This window comes from Myotis brandtii, unplaced genomic scaffold (assembly GCF_000412655.1).
Source record: "Myotis brandtii unplaced genomic scaffold, ASM41265v1 scaffold403, whole genome shotgun sequence".
Lineage (NCBI taxonomy): Eukaryota > Metazoa > Chordata > Mammalia > Chiroptera > Vespertilionidae > Myotis > Myotis brandtii.
This window is the reverse complement of record NW_005365474.1, coordinates 582763-597921: the sequence shown is the minus strand read 5'-3', so window position 1 is coordinate 597921 and position 15159 is coordinate 582763. Positions and strand designations below refer to the sequence as shown.

Sequence of the window (15159 nt, the reverse complement as noted above, 5' to 3'; positions counted from 1 at the left end):
GTCCGTAGACGGGGTGGCAGTGGTGGCGGCTCCGAGGCAGCAGCGGGTGAGGAGAGGCCCTGCCTGGACCGAGCAGCTTGGGAAGAGGCGCTTTCCGTTCGCTGGTTGCTGTCGGCTCTCCCAGGGCATCGCCAGGAGAGACGCGCCCAAGCCCCACGCCCTTCGCACTGGGCTGGAGTCCCGTTTCCCGGGCAGAGCCTGGCAGTCGGCTCACACCCGGTGTCACCTTCTCCCCTCTTTGCGGCCGATGAGCGGACACTGCCGTCCACCCCCCTCTGTGCCCATTCACATCCACGGGGACATGGGAGGCACCTTCCCGCTTCCTTTAGTAAAACGGGGCCTCCGCGGTGTGACAGCATCTCCTTGCTCCGCTCATTTGCTGGGTCTCCTTGCTCCGCCCACTGTTGGGTCTGCCTGTGGCAGGTTTGCTAGGAAAGGTGGAATCTGTCCCCTGCATCCGAGTCTACCAGGTCCCGAGCTTACTGGACATTCCCTTCCGGTGTGTTCTTAGGAAGGAAATATCCCCGTGCCAGGAGGTCCTTCTCTGTCCCGGGTCTGGCTGGATGTCAGTGAAGACAGTGAAGAAAGTGTAAGTGTTTTTATGCATCAAAATGATATTTTTGTTTATCATGCTTCTTTTAAATCTTGGTTTGTCCCAATAATTCCATCTAAAGCAGTGGTTCTCAACCTTCCTAATACCCTTTAATACATTTCTCATGTTGTGGTGACCCCCAACCATAAAATTATTTTCGTTGCTACTTCATAACTGTAATGTTGCTACTGTTATGAATCGTCATGTAAATATCTGATATGCAGGATGTATTTAGGCGACCCCTGTGAAAGGGTCGTTCGACCCCCAAACGGGTCGCAACCCACAGGTTGAGAACCACTGAAAGGTGATATATGTTATGCAGTTTGTGATCTTTCAAAAGTGTTAAAAATAGTGGTTGCATCCAGTTAATCTGGTTGGCATGTTAGGGAAATAATTAAAATCATCACCTGCCAACCCAGAAAATGTCTCCAAAAAAGTAGAAGAGAAAGAAAAGTTTTATTATTGAATAACAGTTAAACCAGAATGCAATGAGCATTGCAAGCAGTCTGCTGAAGAGATTGTAGAGACGGGGAGAAGGCTCACCCTTTTTGTACAACCCATCACACACGTTCTCTAGATAAATGATCACATGTCACACACAGTCCATCCTAGATTTACCTGGTGACTGGAGTGGCCATCAGTGGTAGCTAACTGCCTTTACCCAGAGAAAAAACTAAGCTTTTCATATCTTTATGACATTCCCCTGGACCCCGGGGTGGAAATCCGCCAATTAGGCTCCAAAGAGATGGCCTTCCAGGTCCCTAAGCAAGACATTCTTGGGTTGTTAAACGGGGCAAAGCTTCTTTAGCTTTAGGAAAGATTAACATACATCTCACAGGGGCAGAGAATTTACAATGACAGGTTTTCTAAAGTAAATGCTCTCTGAATAGGGGTTGGGAAGTCTCTCTCCTTTTTTCCATGAGGGAGAATTAATTTTTCATTTTTAACTTACATTTGCTCTTACAGGTGTTTAAGCCCATATCCCCCTAGAGGTGTTAGCTATTCTCAGTACAAGCTCTGGTAATTTGCAGCAGGGGAGGCTGAGGCCAGGCCTTTGAAGAGAGGGGAGGGACCCTGTAGAACCGCTGGACATCTGAGTCCCATCAACTCTCCAAGCAGCTGCTCGGGTCAGGGGTCAGGAGCCCTTAGAACAGTGGCTCTCAACCTGTGGGTCTCGACCTCTTTGAGGGTCGAATGACCCTTTCACAGGGGTCGCCTAAGACCATCGGAAAACACATATATAATTACATATTGTTTTTGTGATTAATCACTATGCTTTCATTATGTTCAATTTGTAACAATGAAAATACATCCTGCATATCAGATATTTACATGACGATTCATAACAGTAGCAAAATTACAGTTATGAAGTAGCAACGAAAATAATTTTATGGTTGTGGGTCACCACAACATGAGGAACTGTATTAAAGGGTCGTGGCATGAGGAAGGTTGAGAACCACTGTCTTAGAAAAAAGCCCTGGGGAATTGAGAGGAGGTAAGAGATGAGTAAACCCCCAAGGGCAGCTGAGCAGCCCTTGCCATTTGCATGGTTTTCTTAATTCACCTGGAGTTTAGTCTGCCTCGATTATCCCTAGAAACCTGTCTGGGGCTGTTCCTGCTGGTTTCTGAGGGAACAGGTGGGCAGTGTCTGCCCCAGCGTGAGCCCAGAAAGAAGCAACATTACAGGTTTCCTTAGGCCTCTTGCTGCCTTCTGCTCTAGCTGTCACACATGCCTGTGCCGTCAGCTTCACCACCGCTGTCTCCCCCGTGGTCTCTCTTCCTGCTGCTCTTTCTGTTGGTTCCTCTGATCTCTGCATTCCTTTTGCTCCATGGCTGAATTTGGAGTAGAGAGCCAGCACCCAGGCTACTTCCCCATCTTGATCTAAAAGCCAGTTCTGTTTACCATCCTGCCCAGAAATGAGTTGCATTTTACACTGTGGCACCTAAGCAAGTAAATTTGATTTAAGTGCCCCCAGGAAATGTTGCTGCAGAAGGAGAGAGCCAAGATTGTATGTTCAGGCTTTGCTGAGGTCTCTGCAGAGAGTTCTGGGGTGTGTGCGTGTGTGTGTGTGTGAGGCTTTGCTGAGGTCTCTGCAGAGAGTTCTGGGGTGTGTGTGTGTGTGTGTGTGTGTGTGTGTGTGTGTGTGTGTGATGGGGAAGGGGGTGAGGGGTGGGGGTGGTCCAGGTTTGTTTGGTTGAACCAGGCGAGTGGCTTCCATCTGGCATTTCCAGGTGGGAGCCAGGGCTGCAAAGGGCAGGGCCAGGCTCAGCTGAGACCTGCCGGTGGCTCACATTCCGTCCTGCTTCTGATTTGAGTGCAGCAAACACTTGTCTGAGATCCCAGTGAGAGAGAACTGGGATTTAGGTTCCCAAATTAATTACACCATTTAAAATAAAATTCCCACTGCATCTCCAGGCCATGGCCCTCAGGAACAAGATGCCTCAGGTGAGGTAAGGAAGGAGAGGCAGTTTCCAGAGCGTCAGGACAGAGAGAAGGCCCAGACCAGCAGAATTCCCCAAAGCAACAGAAAATGATCATGCCACAGGTGAGTTATGTGTTTCTTCTCCAGAAGTTTTTCCTGTGGGTGTGATGGGCTTAGAGGAATCTTTACAAGCAACAGGACAGGTACACATACATTTAGATCCTAACCATAGAAAACAGTATAAACTTGGAAAGGATGCTGTTATGCAAAGAGCTGATGTTCAAGAAGGCCTCAGTATATTGCTTGCTGGTTCCAAAGAAATAACCCAGAGGTCTGGCTGTGAAAGACATGAGTTTATTAGGACTTATGAGCGTACCGGTGAAGTCTCTGCAACACAGGCTTTTTCAGTACAGGGTTATGCACAGTACAGAAAACAAAGCAAACAGGGTAATAAGTCCTGCAGGCAGGATGGACCTGCTTGCGTGCAAGCTGTGTGAGATCAAAACGCCAGCTGTTAAAATCCAGGCTCACATCTGAGAGGTTTCTTTCTGGTTGTTCCTTGACTAGGGAGCTGGCAGGCTCTCCCAGGGTCCTGCAATGCACTTACCAACGGCCATTGCATTTCCCCGGGGGGAGGGCCCACATACCACACAGATGTCAAGGAAGCACCAGTGGGTGTGGAATCAAACCAAAGTCTTCCAGTTGGAACACAGATGTACAAGAAATGGGTCCTTCACGGTTAGAGATGAGCTGCAGGCTTTATTCAGCGGTTCCCAGAAGCCGGGCAGACAGGGCAGCAGGAACAGCTACAAAAGGCAAAGCCCTTACCGGGTAGGAGCAAGCGTTTCCTGAGGATTCCACGTGGAGGAAACTCGTCGACAGCCGTTCATGTCGCTGACATGAGCGCATTTATTAGGAGGGATTCTTAGGAGGCCCCTAGTTGCGAGCAAAGGGTGTGAATTGGGAGGGTGCAGAACACAGGCATTTAGAGGACGGCAGCAGTGGGCCTGCAGGACACGCTGCCCGTCTCCTACGTTTAGGAAAGAACCTGAATCACGGGCAGAAGTGGTCATTAGAAAACCTTCAGGTGGCCCCATCATAATCGCTCGGTTGGAAACGTTTTTGCTTCTGTTGGCAAAAGCTGGGCACGAGGGTGTCTGCCTTCAGCCCTGTTCCCTCAATTTCTTGACTCAGGAAACAGACTGTCATGTCCCTTAGCTTTTCAAAGCCACTCCTACCCACTGAGCTAACTTCCCTCTTTCTCTTTCCCTCCCTTCATTCCTTTCTTTTAAAAATTCTGTTTAAACTAGTATACAGTTACACTGGCTTTTCTCCTTTCTTCTTTTTTTTAAATACATTTTTATTGATTTCAGAGAGGAAGAGGAAAAGAGAGGGAGAGAGAGAGAGAGAAACATCAATGATGAGAGAAAATCATTGATCAGCTGCCTCCTGCACGCCCCCTATCAGGGATTAAGCCCACAACCCAGGCACGTGCCCCGACTGGGAATCGAACTGTAACCTCCTGGTTCATAGGTCGGCTCTCAACATCTGAGCCACACCAGTCAGACTCCTCTTTCTTGATGTAGTTGTGTCAGGAGCTCAGCTGAGCTGAGGGAGCCCAGCTGCCAGTATCAGAGTAGCCAGTTAAAGCAACGGCCAAACCTTAGACTGTATTACTCAGTGGTTAGAGCATCAGCCCTCGGATTATCTGGTCAAGGGCATGTACCTTGGTTGCAGGCTTGATGTCCAGACCTGGTTGGGACGTGTGCGGAAGGTAACCAGTCAGTGTGTCTCACATCGATGTTTCTCTCTCTCGTCTCTTCCCCTCCCTTTCACTCTCTCTAAAAATCAATAAAAGAAATATCCTCAGTGAGGATAAACAAACAAATAAAAATAAAGTAACAGCCAAAGTGAAAGTAACTGAGCTTCTAATCGTATACTGCGATGGTGCAGCCAGAACCTAACTGAGGAGGCACCTGCCCCCCATCCGTTTCCTGCAGCACACAGGTGGAGGCTCAGGTGGGTCAGCGCAGACCTGGGGTTGCCCCTTTCCTCCCGGAGCCTGGAACAAGCTCCAGCAGTTTTGTGGTCTGGGGTCAGGAGGAGAGTGAGCTGAAAGGGCTGGGAGTAGGACAGTACTGGGCACTGAGTCAGAATGGGGAGAAGTTTCCCTTCTCCCTTGAACTGTGACCTCCTAGTTCATAGGTCGACACTCAAACCATTGAGCCACACCAGCTGGGTGAGGAGGTCATGGTTTGATTCCTGGGTTTCTGTCTCAGTCCCTAGTGGGGGCCATGCAGGAGGCAAGTGCTTTCTCAGATAAGTGAGTTGCAAATATTTTTTCCTTGTTTTTGCTGCGTTTTTCTTTTGCTTTTTCTTCTTTTTTTTTTTTTTTTACCAGCCTTTTACAGAGAAAAAATTAGTTAATTTTGAAAAAAATCCAACTTAGTAAATTTTTTCTTAAATTGATTGTGTATTTGGTGTGTAAATAAACACTCATTGTCAAACCCAAGTCACACAGGTTTTCTCCTGTTTTATCCCTAGGAGCTGTATAGTTTTAGGTTTTACCTTTAGGTCTGTGATCCATTTAGAGTTAATTTTTAAATACAGCATGAGGTATGTGTTGAGGTTTATTCTTTTGTTTATAGGGATACAGTGGTTTTAGCACTGTTTATTGAAAACACTTTCTCTGTGAAAATGCTTTGGTACCTTTGCCAAAAATCTATTGAAAATAATTAGGTGTATGCTCCACAGTTTAATTAAAAGGATGATCATCCCAGCATTATTAATAATAGCAAAACAACAAAAAACCCCACCCAGAAATAAACTAAATATCCAACAAAAAAATGAATTGAGCATATTTGTAGGTGTCCATCTCTAGGCTCTCTATTCTGTTCCATTCGTCCGTGCATGTACTTGTTCACAATACTACCTTGTCCTAACTACTGTGGCTTCACAGGAAGTCTTGAAGTCAGGCCATTTGAGTCCTGCACCATTTTCTTTTGCCAAGTCCTTTTTGCTGCACTAGTTCCTTTGCCTTTTGTCCCAATGCCCTGTATATCCTTGTTTCATGGCCTCTCTAACACCTTACTACCTGTGACCCCAAAAGACAAGATATCTGAGAAGATGATTTTTTTTTTCTTACACATCTTTCTATTTCTGGCACCTGTTACAGTTCTGGGAACCGTACGTACTCAGTATCTGTGTTCTAGACGACATCTACAGAGCTAGCCAGCTGTTCCTCCCTGGGAGCAGAGGCACCCCGGGGAAGGAGAGTGTTTGAGTGACTGAGACAGGGTGCTGTCATTAGCAGGTAGCGGCCAGGCTTGCTGAAGGGCTCCCACTGTGTGGGGCAGTTGCACTCAGCTAAGAATTGTTCCCACGTACCAGTGGCACCTTCTTTGAGAAACATAGCACTTATTTAAAGACAACCTATTTCAGTTTCTTATTTAGTGGATAGATGAATGAGTTCATAATGATAGATATTTTAATAACATTTTTGTCTCTCTCTCAGGGTATAATGCAAGATTAGGATATTATATTAGTTGACCATTGCTGTGTAACAAATTACCCCCAAACCTTATTGGCTTGAAAACACAGGATTTTATCTCACAGTTTCTGTGGGTTAGGAATCTGCCAGCTGCTTACCCGTTGGGTTCTGTAGTCAAGATGTTGAGAAGGGTTGTGGTCCTCTGCAGGTGCAATTGGGGGATGGTCCCCTTTCAAGCTCACTCACGTGGGTGTAAGCAGGCCTCAGCCTCATGGGCTTCTGCACAGGAATGCCTCTCAGCATGGCAGCTGGACTCCCCCAGAGAGCCAGAGAGGGTTTCCCAGACGGAAGTGCATTCTTCTGTAAGCCGGTCTGGTAGGTGACGTTCTGTCACTTTGGGCCTGTTCTATTCAGCGGCAGTGTGTCAGTACGCCCAGCCCGTATTCAGGAGGGCAGTGTTACCCAGATGCATGAATACCAGGAGTTAGAGGTCAGTGGGGCCCACTGAGGGACTGCCTACCTCTATAGAGAAGAAAGCCTGCATTCTATCTGAGAACCACTTCCGCTTTAACAGGGATTCTGCTTTTCTAGATATCATTTGAGGATGTGGCTGTGGATTTCACATTGGAGGAGTGGCAGCTACTAAATCCCATCCAAAAGAACTTGTACAGAGACGTGATGTTGGAGAACTATAGCAATCTAGTGTTCTTGGGTAAGAACATTCTTATGTAATCAGTGTGTGCCCAATAATGGTGGGGCCTCTAAGATTTTATTGATTTTGGGTTTAAGTTACAGATGTCAATGATTCTTTGATTTCTATACCCAACTGAAAGATTTTTATTCACTTGCTTTATTTTGTAGCCTTTGTAGTAAAATATTCCTCACATTTAAGAGTCCCTTAGCTCAAGCAACTGTGTCCAATTAATAGGTCATGAAATTATCGAACCTGATGCAGTTTGGAAGCTGGAGCAAGAAGAGCCCTGGAAAATAAATGAAGAAATTCTAAATCACGACTTCTCAGGTGAGAGATAATTCAGTGTTTGGCATATGGTGAAGGTTACATCTCAGGTTTTTGAAGAAAGTTTGCTACTCTTGAAATGTTATGTATAAACCTGTTTAAAGTCCTTAGGTCTTTAGAGTTGACTCAGAACTGTTGACATAGTTCTGCATGACTTTTAATGTGCCCTAGATCCTGGTCTCCACGTCAGGATGTCTCCTCTTTGGGTGGAGTTGATGATGAAATGCACCTATCTTACCCACATTCAGAGCCAGTCATTTCGTCTCTTGCTTCCATGGATAAGGCTCTTCCAGTCTCCTCATTCTCCATTTCCTTCTCTCCTGCACCAGAGGCAGGTTTCTCTCTTCCTCTTTAGGAATTTGTAGGTTTTCCTCATTTTAGGTGACATTGATTACATTTGAGTTTCCTTTATTATTTTTCTTTTCTCGCACGGGAGGGTTGTGGGTTCCAATTCCTGGTAAAGGGCATGTACTTGGGTTGCAGGTTTGATCTCTGACCCTAGGCGCAGGGTGTGTGGGAGGCAACCACATCAATATTTCTCTCTCTCTCTCTCCCTCCCTCCCTCCCTCCCTCCTCACGCCCATCCCCTCATTCCCTCCCTTTCACTCTCTCTAAAAATAAAATGGGGAAAAATATTATCAGGTAAGGATTAACAAAACAAAAAAAAATTTTTTTAACCACTCCTGTATTTGTTTAGAAGTTGCTTGTCTTTTTATCTCATGATCACTGTTCCTTGAGTATATGTCATATTTTCTTATTTAACAGTTTGTGTTTATATAAACATTTGTAATTTTTAAAGTCTGTTTTCATTTTTGTTAAAAATTTTAATGCCTAGTAAGTAGACAATGTATTTGGGAGATTTTTTTTGTTTGTTTTTGGACTGGGATCCTAGGCTCCATTTCAGAAGTTTTAATTAATAAACACAATCATTGGGGGATTTACACAGTATGGTTCATTTTTTCATTTTTAGAACTCTGGCTAGATAATAATCTCAAAATGTGGCACAACAATAATCAAGACAAGCTTAAAAATATGGAGAAAGGCCATCAATATGTTTTGGGGAAAATATTTCATTCAAGCATTAACTTTGTTCATTTAGGAATGAGACTCCATAAATGTGGCACAAGTGAAAAAAGTTTGAATCATCCTTTTGATTTTCTTATTCAAAAAAATAACCATGGAAGAAAGAAACTTGAGCTCAATAAGAAATTGTTATTCTATATCAAAACTGACAGAACCTTTGGTGGAATAAAATACTGTGATTGCAACAAATGTAGAAAGGCCTGCAACCAAGAGTCATGGCTCATTACAAACCATACAACACACAGAGGCGTCTATTTATGCATGGAATGTGGTAAAGTTTTTAACAAGAAGTCACAGCTTATTATACATCACAGAACTCATACGGGAGAGAAGCCCTATGGATGCAGTGAATGTGGGAAAGCCTTCTCACAAAAGTCACTGCTCACTATTCATCAAAGGACTCATTCAGGAGAGAAACCATATGGATGTGGTGAATGTCCAAAAGCTTTCAGTAGGAAGTCACTGCTCATTTTACATCAAAGAACTCATACAGGAGAGAAGCCCTATGGATGCAGCGAGTGTGGAAAAGCCTTCAGCAGGAAGTCACAGCTTAAAAGACATCAGATAACCCATACAATAGAGAAACCCTATGGCTGTAGTGACTGCGGGAAGTCTTTCTCCCAGAAATTAAAGCTCATTACACATCAGAGAACGCATACAGGAGAGAAACCCTATAAATGTAGTGACTGTGGCAAAGCCTTCTTTTGGAAGTCACAGCTCATTACTCATCAAAGGACTCACACAGGGAAGAAACCTTATGCATGTAGTGAGTGTAAAAAAGCCTTCAGTAGGAACTCACTCCTTATCAGGCATAAGAGGATTCACACAGGAGAGAAGCCCTATGAATGCAGTGAATGTGGTGAAGCCTTCATCAGAAAACCACAGCTTATCAGACATCAAATCACTCACACAGGAGAGAAGAACTGTCAGTGTAGCGACTGTGGAGAAGCCTTCTTTAAGAAGTCAGAGTTAATAAGACATCAAAAACTTCATTTAGGAGAGAGACCCTATGGATGTGTTGAATGTGGCAAAACCTTCTTTGGGAAGTCACAGCTTCTTACACATCAGAGAACTCACACTGGAGAGAAACCTTTTGAATGCAATGAATGTGGGAAAGCCTTCACCCAAAAGTCAAGCCTGATATCCCATCAGAGAACTCATACAGGTGAGAAACCCTATGAATGCAGTGAGTGTGGGAAAACCTTCAGTGAGAAGTCTAGTCTCATTCATCATCAGAGAACCCATACTGGGGAAAAGCCCTTTGAATGTAGTGAATGTAGGAAAGCTTTTGCCTGGAAGCCACAGCTTCTTCGGCATCAAAGAATCCATACAGGGGAGAAACCCTATTCATGCAATGAATGTGGGAAAGCCTTTGTTCAGAAAGTACAACTCATTAAACATCAGAGAAATCATACAGGAGAGAAATCTTATGGATGCAGTGATTGTGCAAAAGCTTTCTTTGAGAAGGCACAGCTAATTATACATCAGAGAATTCATACAGGAGAGAGGCCCTATAAATGTGGAGAATGTGGAAAATCTTTCACTAGAAAGTCACACCTTATGAGGCATCAGAGAATTCACACAGGTGATAAATACTATGGGTGCAACGAATGCGGGACTACCTTTAAGAGGAAGTCACAGCTCATGATCCATCAGAAGAATCATGTAATATAGAAACCACATGAGAGCAGTGAGTATGGAAAGGCTGCTAGCAGATGTCATGCCTCTTACTGCTTCTGAGGATACACACACAGGACAGAAACCTTGTCATTGCAGTGACTGTTGGAAAAAAAATTTTATTGGAAAGGCATGTGTCACTAAAAAGAATTCAGAAAGAGATTTTTAAAAAAGTAGACAATATAAGAAAGCCTTCTCCCAGAAGACACAACTTATTACACAATGATAGCTCATCTATCAATAACAGAAACTTTTGGTCAAAAGTGAAAGCTTGTTAAATATTTAGAAGACCTAAATAGGTCATAATAAGTGAGAGTAAGATTTCATTCAGGGTAACATACTTACTAGAGAATGTGTACATACGGGAAATACTGAGTATTAGAGATTTCATAGGCAGAAGTAGTCCTAATAGTTGGAAGAACTTTATAAGCATCATACTATTGAAATAATCCAGTAACGAAGTAGTTTGTTGTATACAAATTATAAGAGACGGTCATTTTTAAATGGTAGATATGTTTTAAGTGTGAAGACATCTGCTTTCTGCAGTGGTGGCAGATCAAGGACCAAATTAACTCTCTGGCCTTAAACAGCTAAAAACTGGTGTTAGACATGTGACAAGCAGAGGTTTGTCATCGCTGGCAGAAGCTGGACAAAGTGGTGGCAGTTTCCAGGCTGCAGTTCAGGGAAGGGAACAAGCGTAGTCCTGCCACGTTGAATAGAGTTGCGGGATTGACGTTTGGGGAGGCCATGGCAATAGCATTTGCAAGGAAAGCACTGGAGGGGAAGGAGCCTCCCAGGGAGAGGACTGCAGAAATGGACATGTCGTCCTGTGAGCAGATAAAGTGGGCTGGAAAGCAGTAGGCCGAGCAGTTCCTAGAACTCAGTGCAGGGCTGACAACAGTTCCCACCGGCCACAGTGGAAACAACTTTTAACACATGGGCTTCAGGTAGAATTCCCGGAAGACTGTTGCCTTAGTGGTGTGGTAATTAACCCTAGATTAAAAGCTACTTTGGACCCACAATGTCTGGCATGCAAAAAGGCAGGAAACTGACTTGTAACCAGTAGAAAAATAATTAGTAGAGACATAGAAAAGACTGTGGTTAGAAGTGGTTAGAATTAGTAGACATGGATGTTGATATAGCTATTATAAAGCAGAGGAAAACATGAATTTGATGAAACTTGAAGTGGAAGATATATTTTTAAAAGCCAGATGGGGCTTCACAGGGTGAGAATTTCTTAAAATTAAAAAAAAATGTGGGTGGAATTAAGAACAGATTAGACATAGAAGAAGAAAATAATGAACCTGAATAGTAAGAATAAAAACTATCCAAATGAGGTACACAGAGAAAAAAGAGGGAAGGGAATGGGGGTCCACTACAGTGGTATGAAATACATATAATTGGAGTTTCAGAAGGGAAGAGAGAAGAGGCAAAAGGAAGTATTTGAATAAGTAGTGGCTGAAAAATTTCCACATATGCTGAAAAGTATAACTCCACATATTCAAGAAGCTCAAAGAACACAAAACAGAAGAAACAAAATCATGCCAATGGACATCATGTCAACTTGATGAAAACCAGTGAGAACCTCAGTAAAGCAACTGAAGAAAAAAAGACAAAGAATGATAGCACACTTCTGACTAAAGACAGTGGTGAACCATTTGTAAATTACTAAAAGAGGATAAAAAACCTGCAACCTAGAGTTTAGCCATCAAAAGCATCTTTCAAAAATGAAAGCAAAAAGATGTTTCAGGAAAACAAAAGGAGAATTCATCACTGTACACCTGCCTTCAGGAAACATTAAAGTTGTTTTGGGGCAGCAGGAAAATAACATTAAGTGGAAATTTGGATCTCCAGGATGAAAGGAAGTGTTCTAGAAATGGCGAATATATAGGTAAATATAAAAGCTATTTTTCTCATTTTAAAACAGTAATAGTCCTGCTTACAGCAAAGCAATGACAATGTGTTTTGCATTATGATCTACTTAGAAGTAAAGTGTATGACCACAATAGTGCGTAAGTATGAACCTTTAAAAATAGTTGAATAGACTGTATCATCGGAGTCAGAAACCCGTTTCCTTGGGGCGCAGGATGGCTTGTGTTTGTAGCAGCTGCACAGAATATGCATGGTGGCGTTCCAGTGATGGTTTCTCTGTAGCAGTGCTGTGTGATCTATGTATGGTAATAAAGTGGTTTCCACCATCAGGATTCTCTCTGCCCCCTTACTTGCCATATAGTGGAGGGAAAGGCCATTTTTGGGCATGAGTGAGTTCCATACATTTATCCTATTGTGAATAGTGTTTGTATGAAGCAGACTGTGTCAGGCGGTGTCGGAGATCTGGGACCAGCTGTGCTCTCCGTATGAGAATGGGGTAAATAGCTAAAACAAAGGTCAGGCTGCTGTTCCTGCTGAGGCACAATCTCTGTTAGCTGCTGATGCTTGCTCCCACTGACAGCACATCTGGGGGTCGGGGCTACACCGGCTCAGACCTGTTGCTGACACTTGTCTCGGTGCTGTATTTGACAAGAAAACCTCTGTGCCTATGTTTACTGAGTACAGTTTGATAAATCGATACGAGTGAGTGTGGTCAATAGGAACAATAAACTCTGGCTTCCATTCCAGCTCTGTTTCCCAAACCTAATCTGAACTCACACCAGTTCCCAAAACATTATGATCAGCTACACCTAAAACATCAAGTGAAAAGCACATCTCAATTCAGTTGTTGGCTGGGTTGAGTTAATGAGCCACCTAGTCCTTCACTCACCTGGTTGGGGTCTGGTGTCTGCACAGATGGAAAAAGGCTGATTTTTTGCAAACTAAACATGGGTGGAGGGGACCCCTAATCCTCTGAGGCTTAACAGAGTAGAAAACTCGTAGCTTAGCCATTCCAAGAACATAGTTTCCAAGAAAAGTAGAGAGGAGACACAGTGTGTTAAGGTTTACCCACATCTGCCCTGTGCTTCTGAAGATGAGGGTCTGGTAGGACTGTAGGCAGTTGAAAGTTGGAAACGCCAACAATGTCACCAAACCAAATCCTTGTTACACAGATTGGCAATGTCTTGCCAAAGATCACATAGTGGCTGTGCCAGGCCTGATTCCACATCCTCCCGTCCATTGCTCTGCCCAAGGGACACACCGGTACCCTTGGCTTCCTTTCCTGTCTTACTGCCTCCCACCCACCATCATCAGTTAGGCCCCTGCTTGGATTAGTGCCTGAGTGAGGGTGTTCAATTGCATGCTTTTGCATTATTGAGGGTTTCCCATGGAAGGAATGAGGAATCACTAACTCTGCCATTCGTTATGCACTGGCACCTCCGGGGGGCGGAGGGTGCTTCGTGCTTTTCTGTGTGTTTAGCTCATTGCTAACTACAAGGTATTTCGATATACCAAGGTCACTCAGCTCCCAGGTAGCAGATTTGGCTTGGAACCCCTCTATCTCCCTAGAAATGAAGATAGATACTTAGGATGCTACTATTAATTATTCTGTGTTCATCGCTGTTTAAAACAGCTCAGGTAGCTCAAAATCCTTACGTTTACGTTACTTCACTGACTAAAGTCAATGACTGAGGGTTTGAAAAAGTCAGGAGCACAAGAGGTACACCTCATTTGCATTACTAGCTATCCTGCTACCGTGTCGTTTTTGACACATTAAGCTTTGGGGCTCCCATTTCCCAACAAAACTGAAATGGAACTGTAGTGGTCCTACCGTGTCTGATCCATCCGTGCTGTGAGGAGGGGTGGGGGCCATGATCCCCAGGCCCTGGGGATGTCATTTGAGATATGATCCATTTGTCCATTTGTCAGGATTGTCCACTGACTACAGAATGTATTTATTCTAGCAGCTGTTTTGTGGTTTTCATAAGATACCAGATGCAGAACAAGACTTCCTGTCCATTAAACCAATAGATTATGTTTAAAACAAATCTGGTTGCATGTGAAATACAGTCTGAATATCACCAAGGAAAAGCATGTAGCACAGTTGCTGCACTGCTTTGAGGCCATATTCCTGCTCCCCCTGCATCTTCCTTCCTTTGTGGCAGCAGTTTCAATAGTCTTTTGAGCCATGTGCCTCTCAGCAATGGGATTTTATTTTTGCTTACATTTAACAACAATATGTTCCCTTAGCCCAGCCGGCATGAGGCAAGATGAGACTCATGTACATAGTCGGTGCGGCGGAGGCGCTGAGGCCTTATCTTCTCATTTTATTCTTTTGCTAAAGCATTTTAAAGAAAATTATAACGATGACATTTCATCCCTAAATACTTTAGTACTATATCTAAAAATGGCATTTTCCAACATAACCAAGCTATTGTAATAACTCCATCCAAGGAAATCAACAACGATCTCCTACTGTCCAATAACCCAACAGAAAGCATTTCTCAAGATTTACTCTTGTAAAGGGGAATCTCGGTGTCCGGGACACGAGTGGGGTGTGTATGTGTCACATTTAAGTACTTAGTCATCTAAAATAGTTTCCTTGTGAGGTACAACAAAACGAAGGGCTCATTCCCTGTGGAAGTAAACGTTTTTCCCCATTACCCGGTAAGAGTAGATCATATCGGCCTGAAATAACACTGATGGGGTAGCAATGCACCTCACGTCTTAACAGACTCTCTCGGGGAGTCAGAACTGCTGGGTCTGCGTGCGTCTCTGCGCTTCCCGCACGGCTTGAGCATTCCTGTCGGTGCTCCATTGGCAAGTGGCTCCGCCTTTTGCCCTGAATTAACACGGCACGGACGGCGGCGACAGTCGAGGTCCGCGAAGACGCAGACCTCCCGGCCAGCACCAAAGATGGCGTCCCGGCCCTCATCCTCCCGTGTGCGCATGCGCTCCCCTGCGTCCACTCTATCCGCCGCGCTCGGTGGGCGCTTCGCCCAGC

The 15159-nt window shown here is 44.2% G+C and overlaps 1 protein-coding gene across 1 annotated transcript in view; it reads left to right on the top strand.

The window, feature by feature from the left end:
* Positions 1 to 511: 511 nt before the first annotated feature.
* The window catches only part of CHFR (checkpoint with forkhead and ring finger domains, E3 ubiquitin protein ligase), a 33299-nt gene continuing 18651 nt past the window's right edge, over positions 512 to 15159 (top strand). The window contains exons 1-4 of the mRNA XM_005873270.2: positions 512 to 589; positions 3009 to 3138; positions 7097 to 7217; positions 7434 to 7526. Of these exons, the coding sequence (XP_005873332.1) occupies positions 3124 to 3138; positions 7097 to 7217; positions 7434 to 7526 (229 nt within the window). The 5' untranslated portion in view covers positions 512 to 589; positions 3009 to 3123. The remainder of the gene's footprint in view (positions 590 to 3008; positions 3139 to 7096; positions 7218 to 7433; positions 7527 to 15159) is intronic.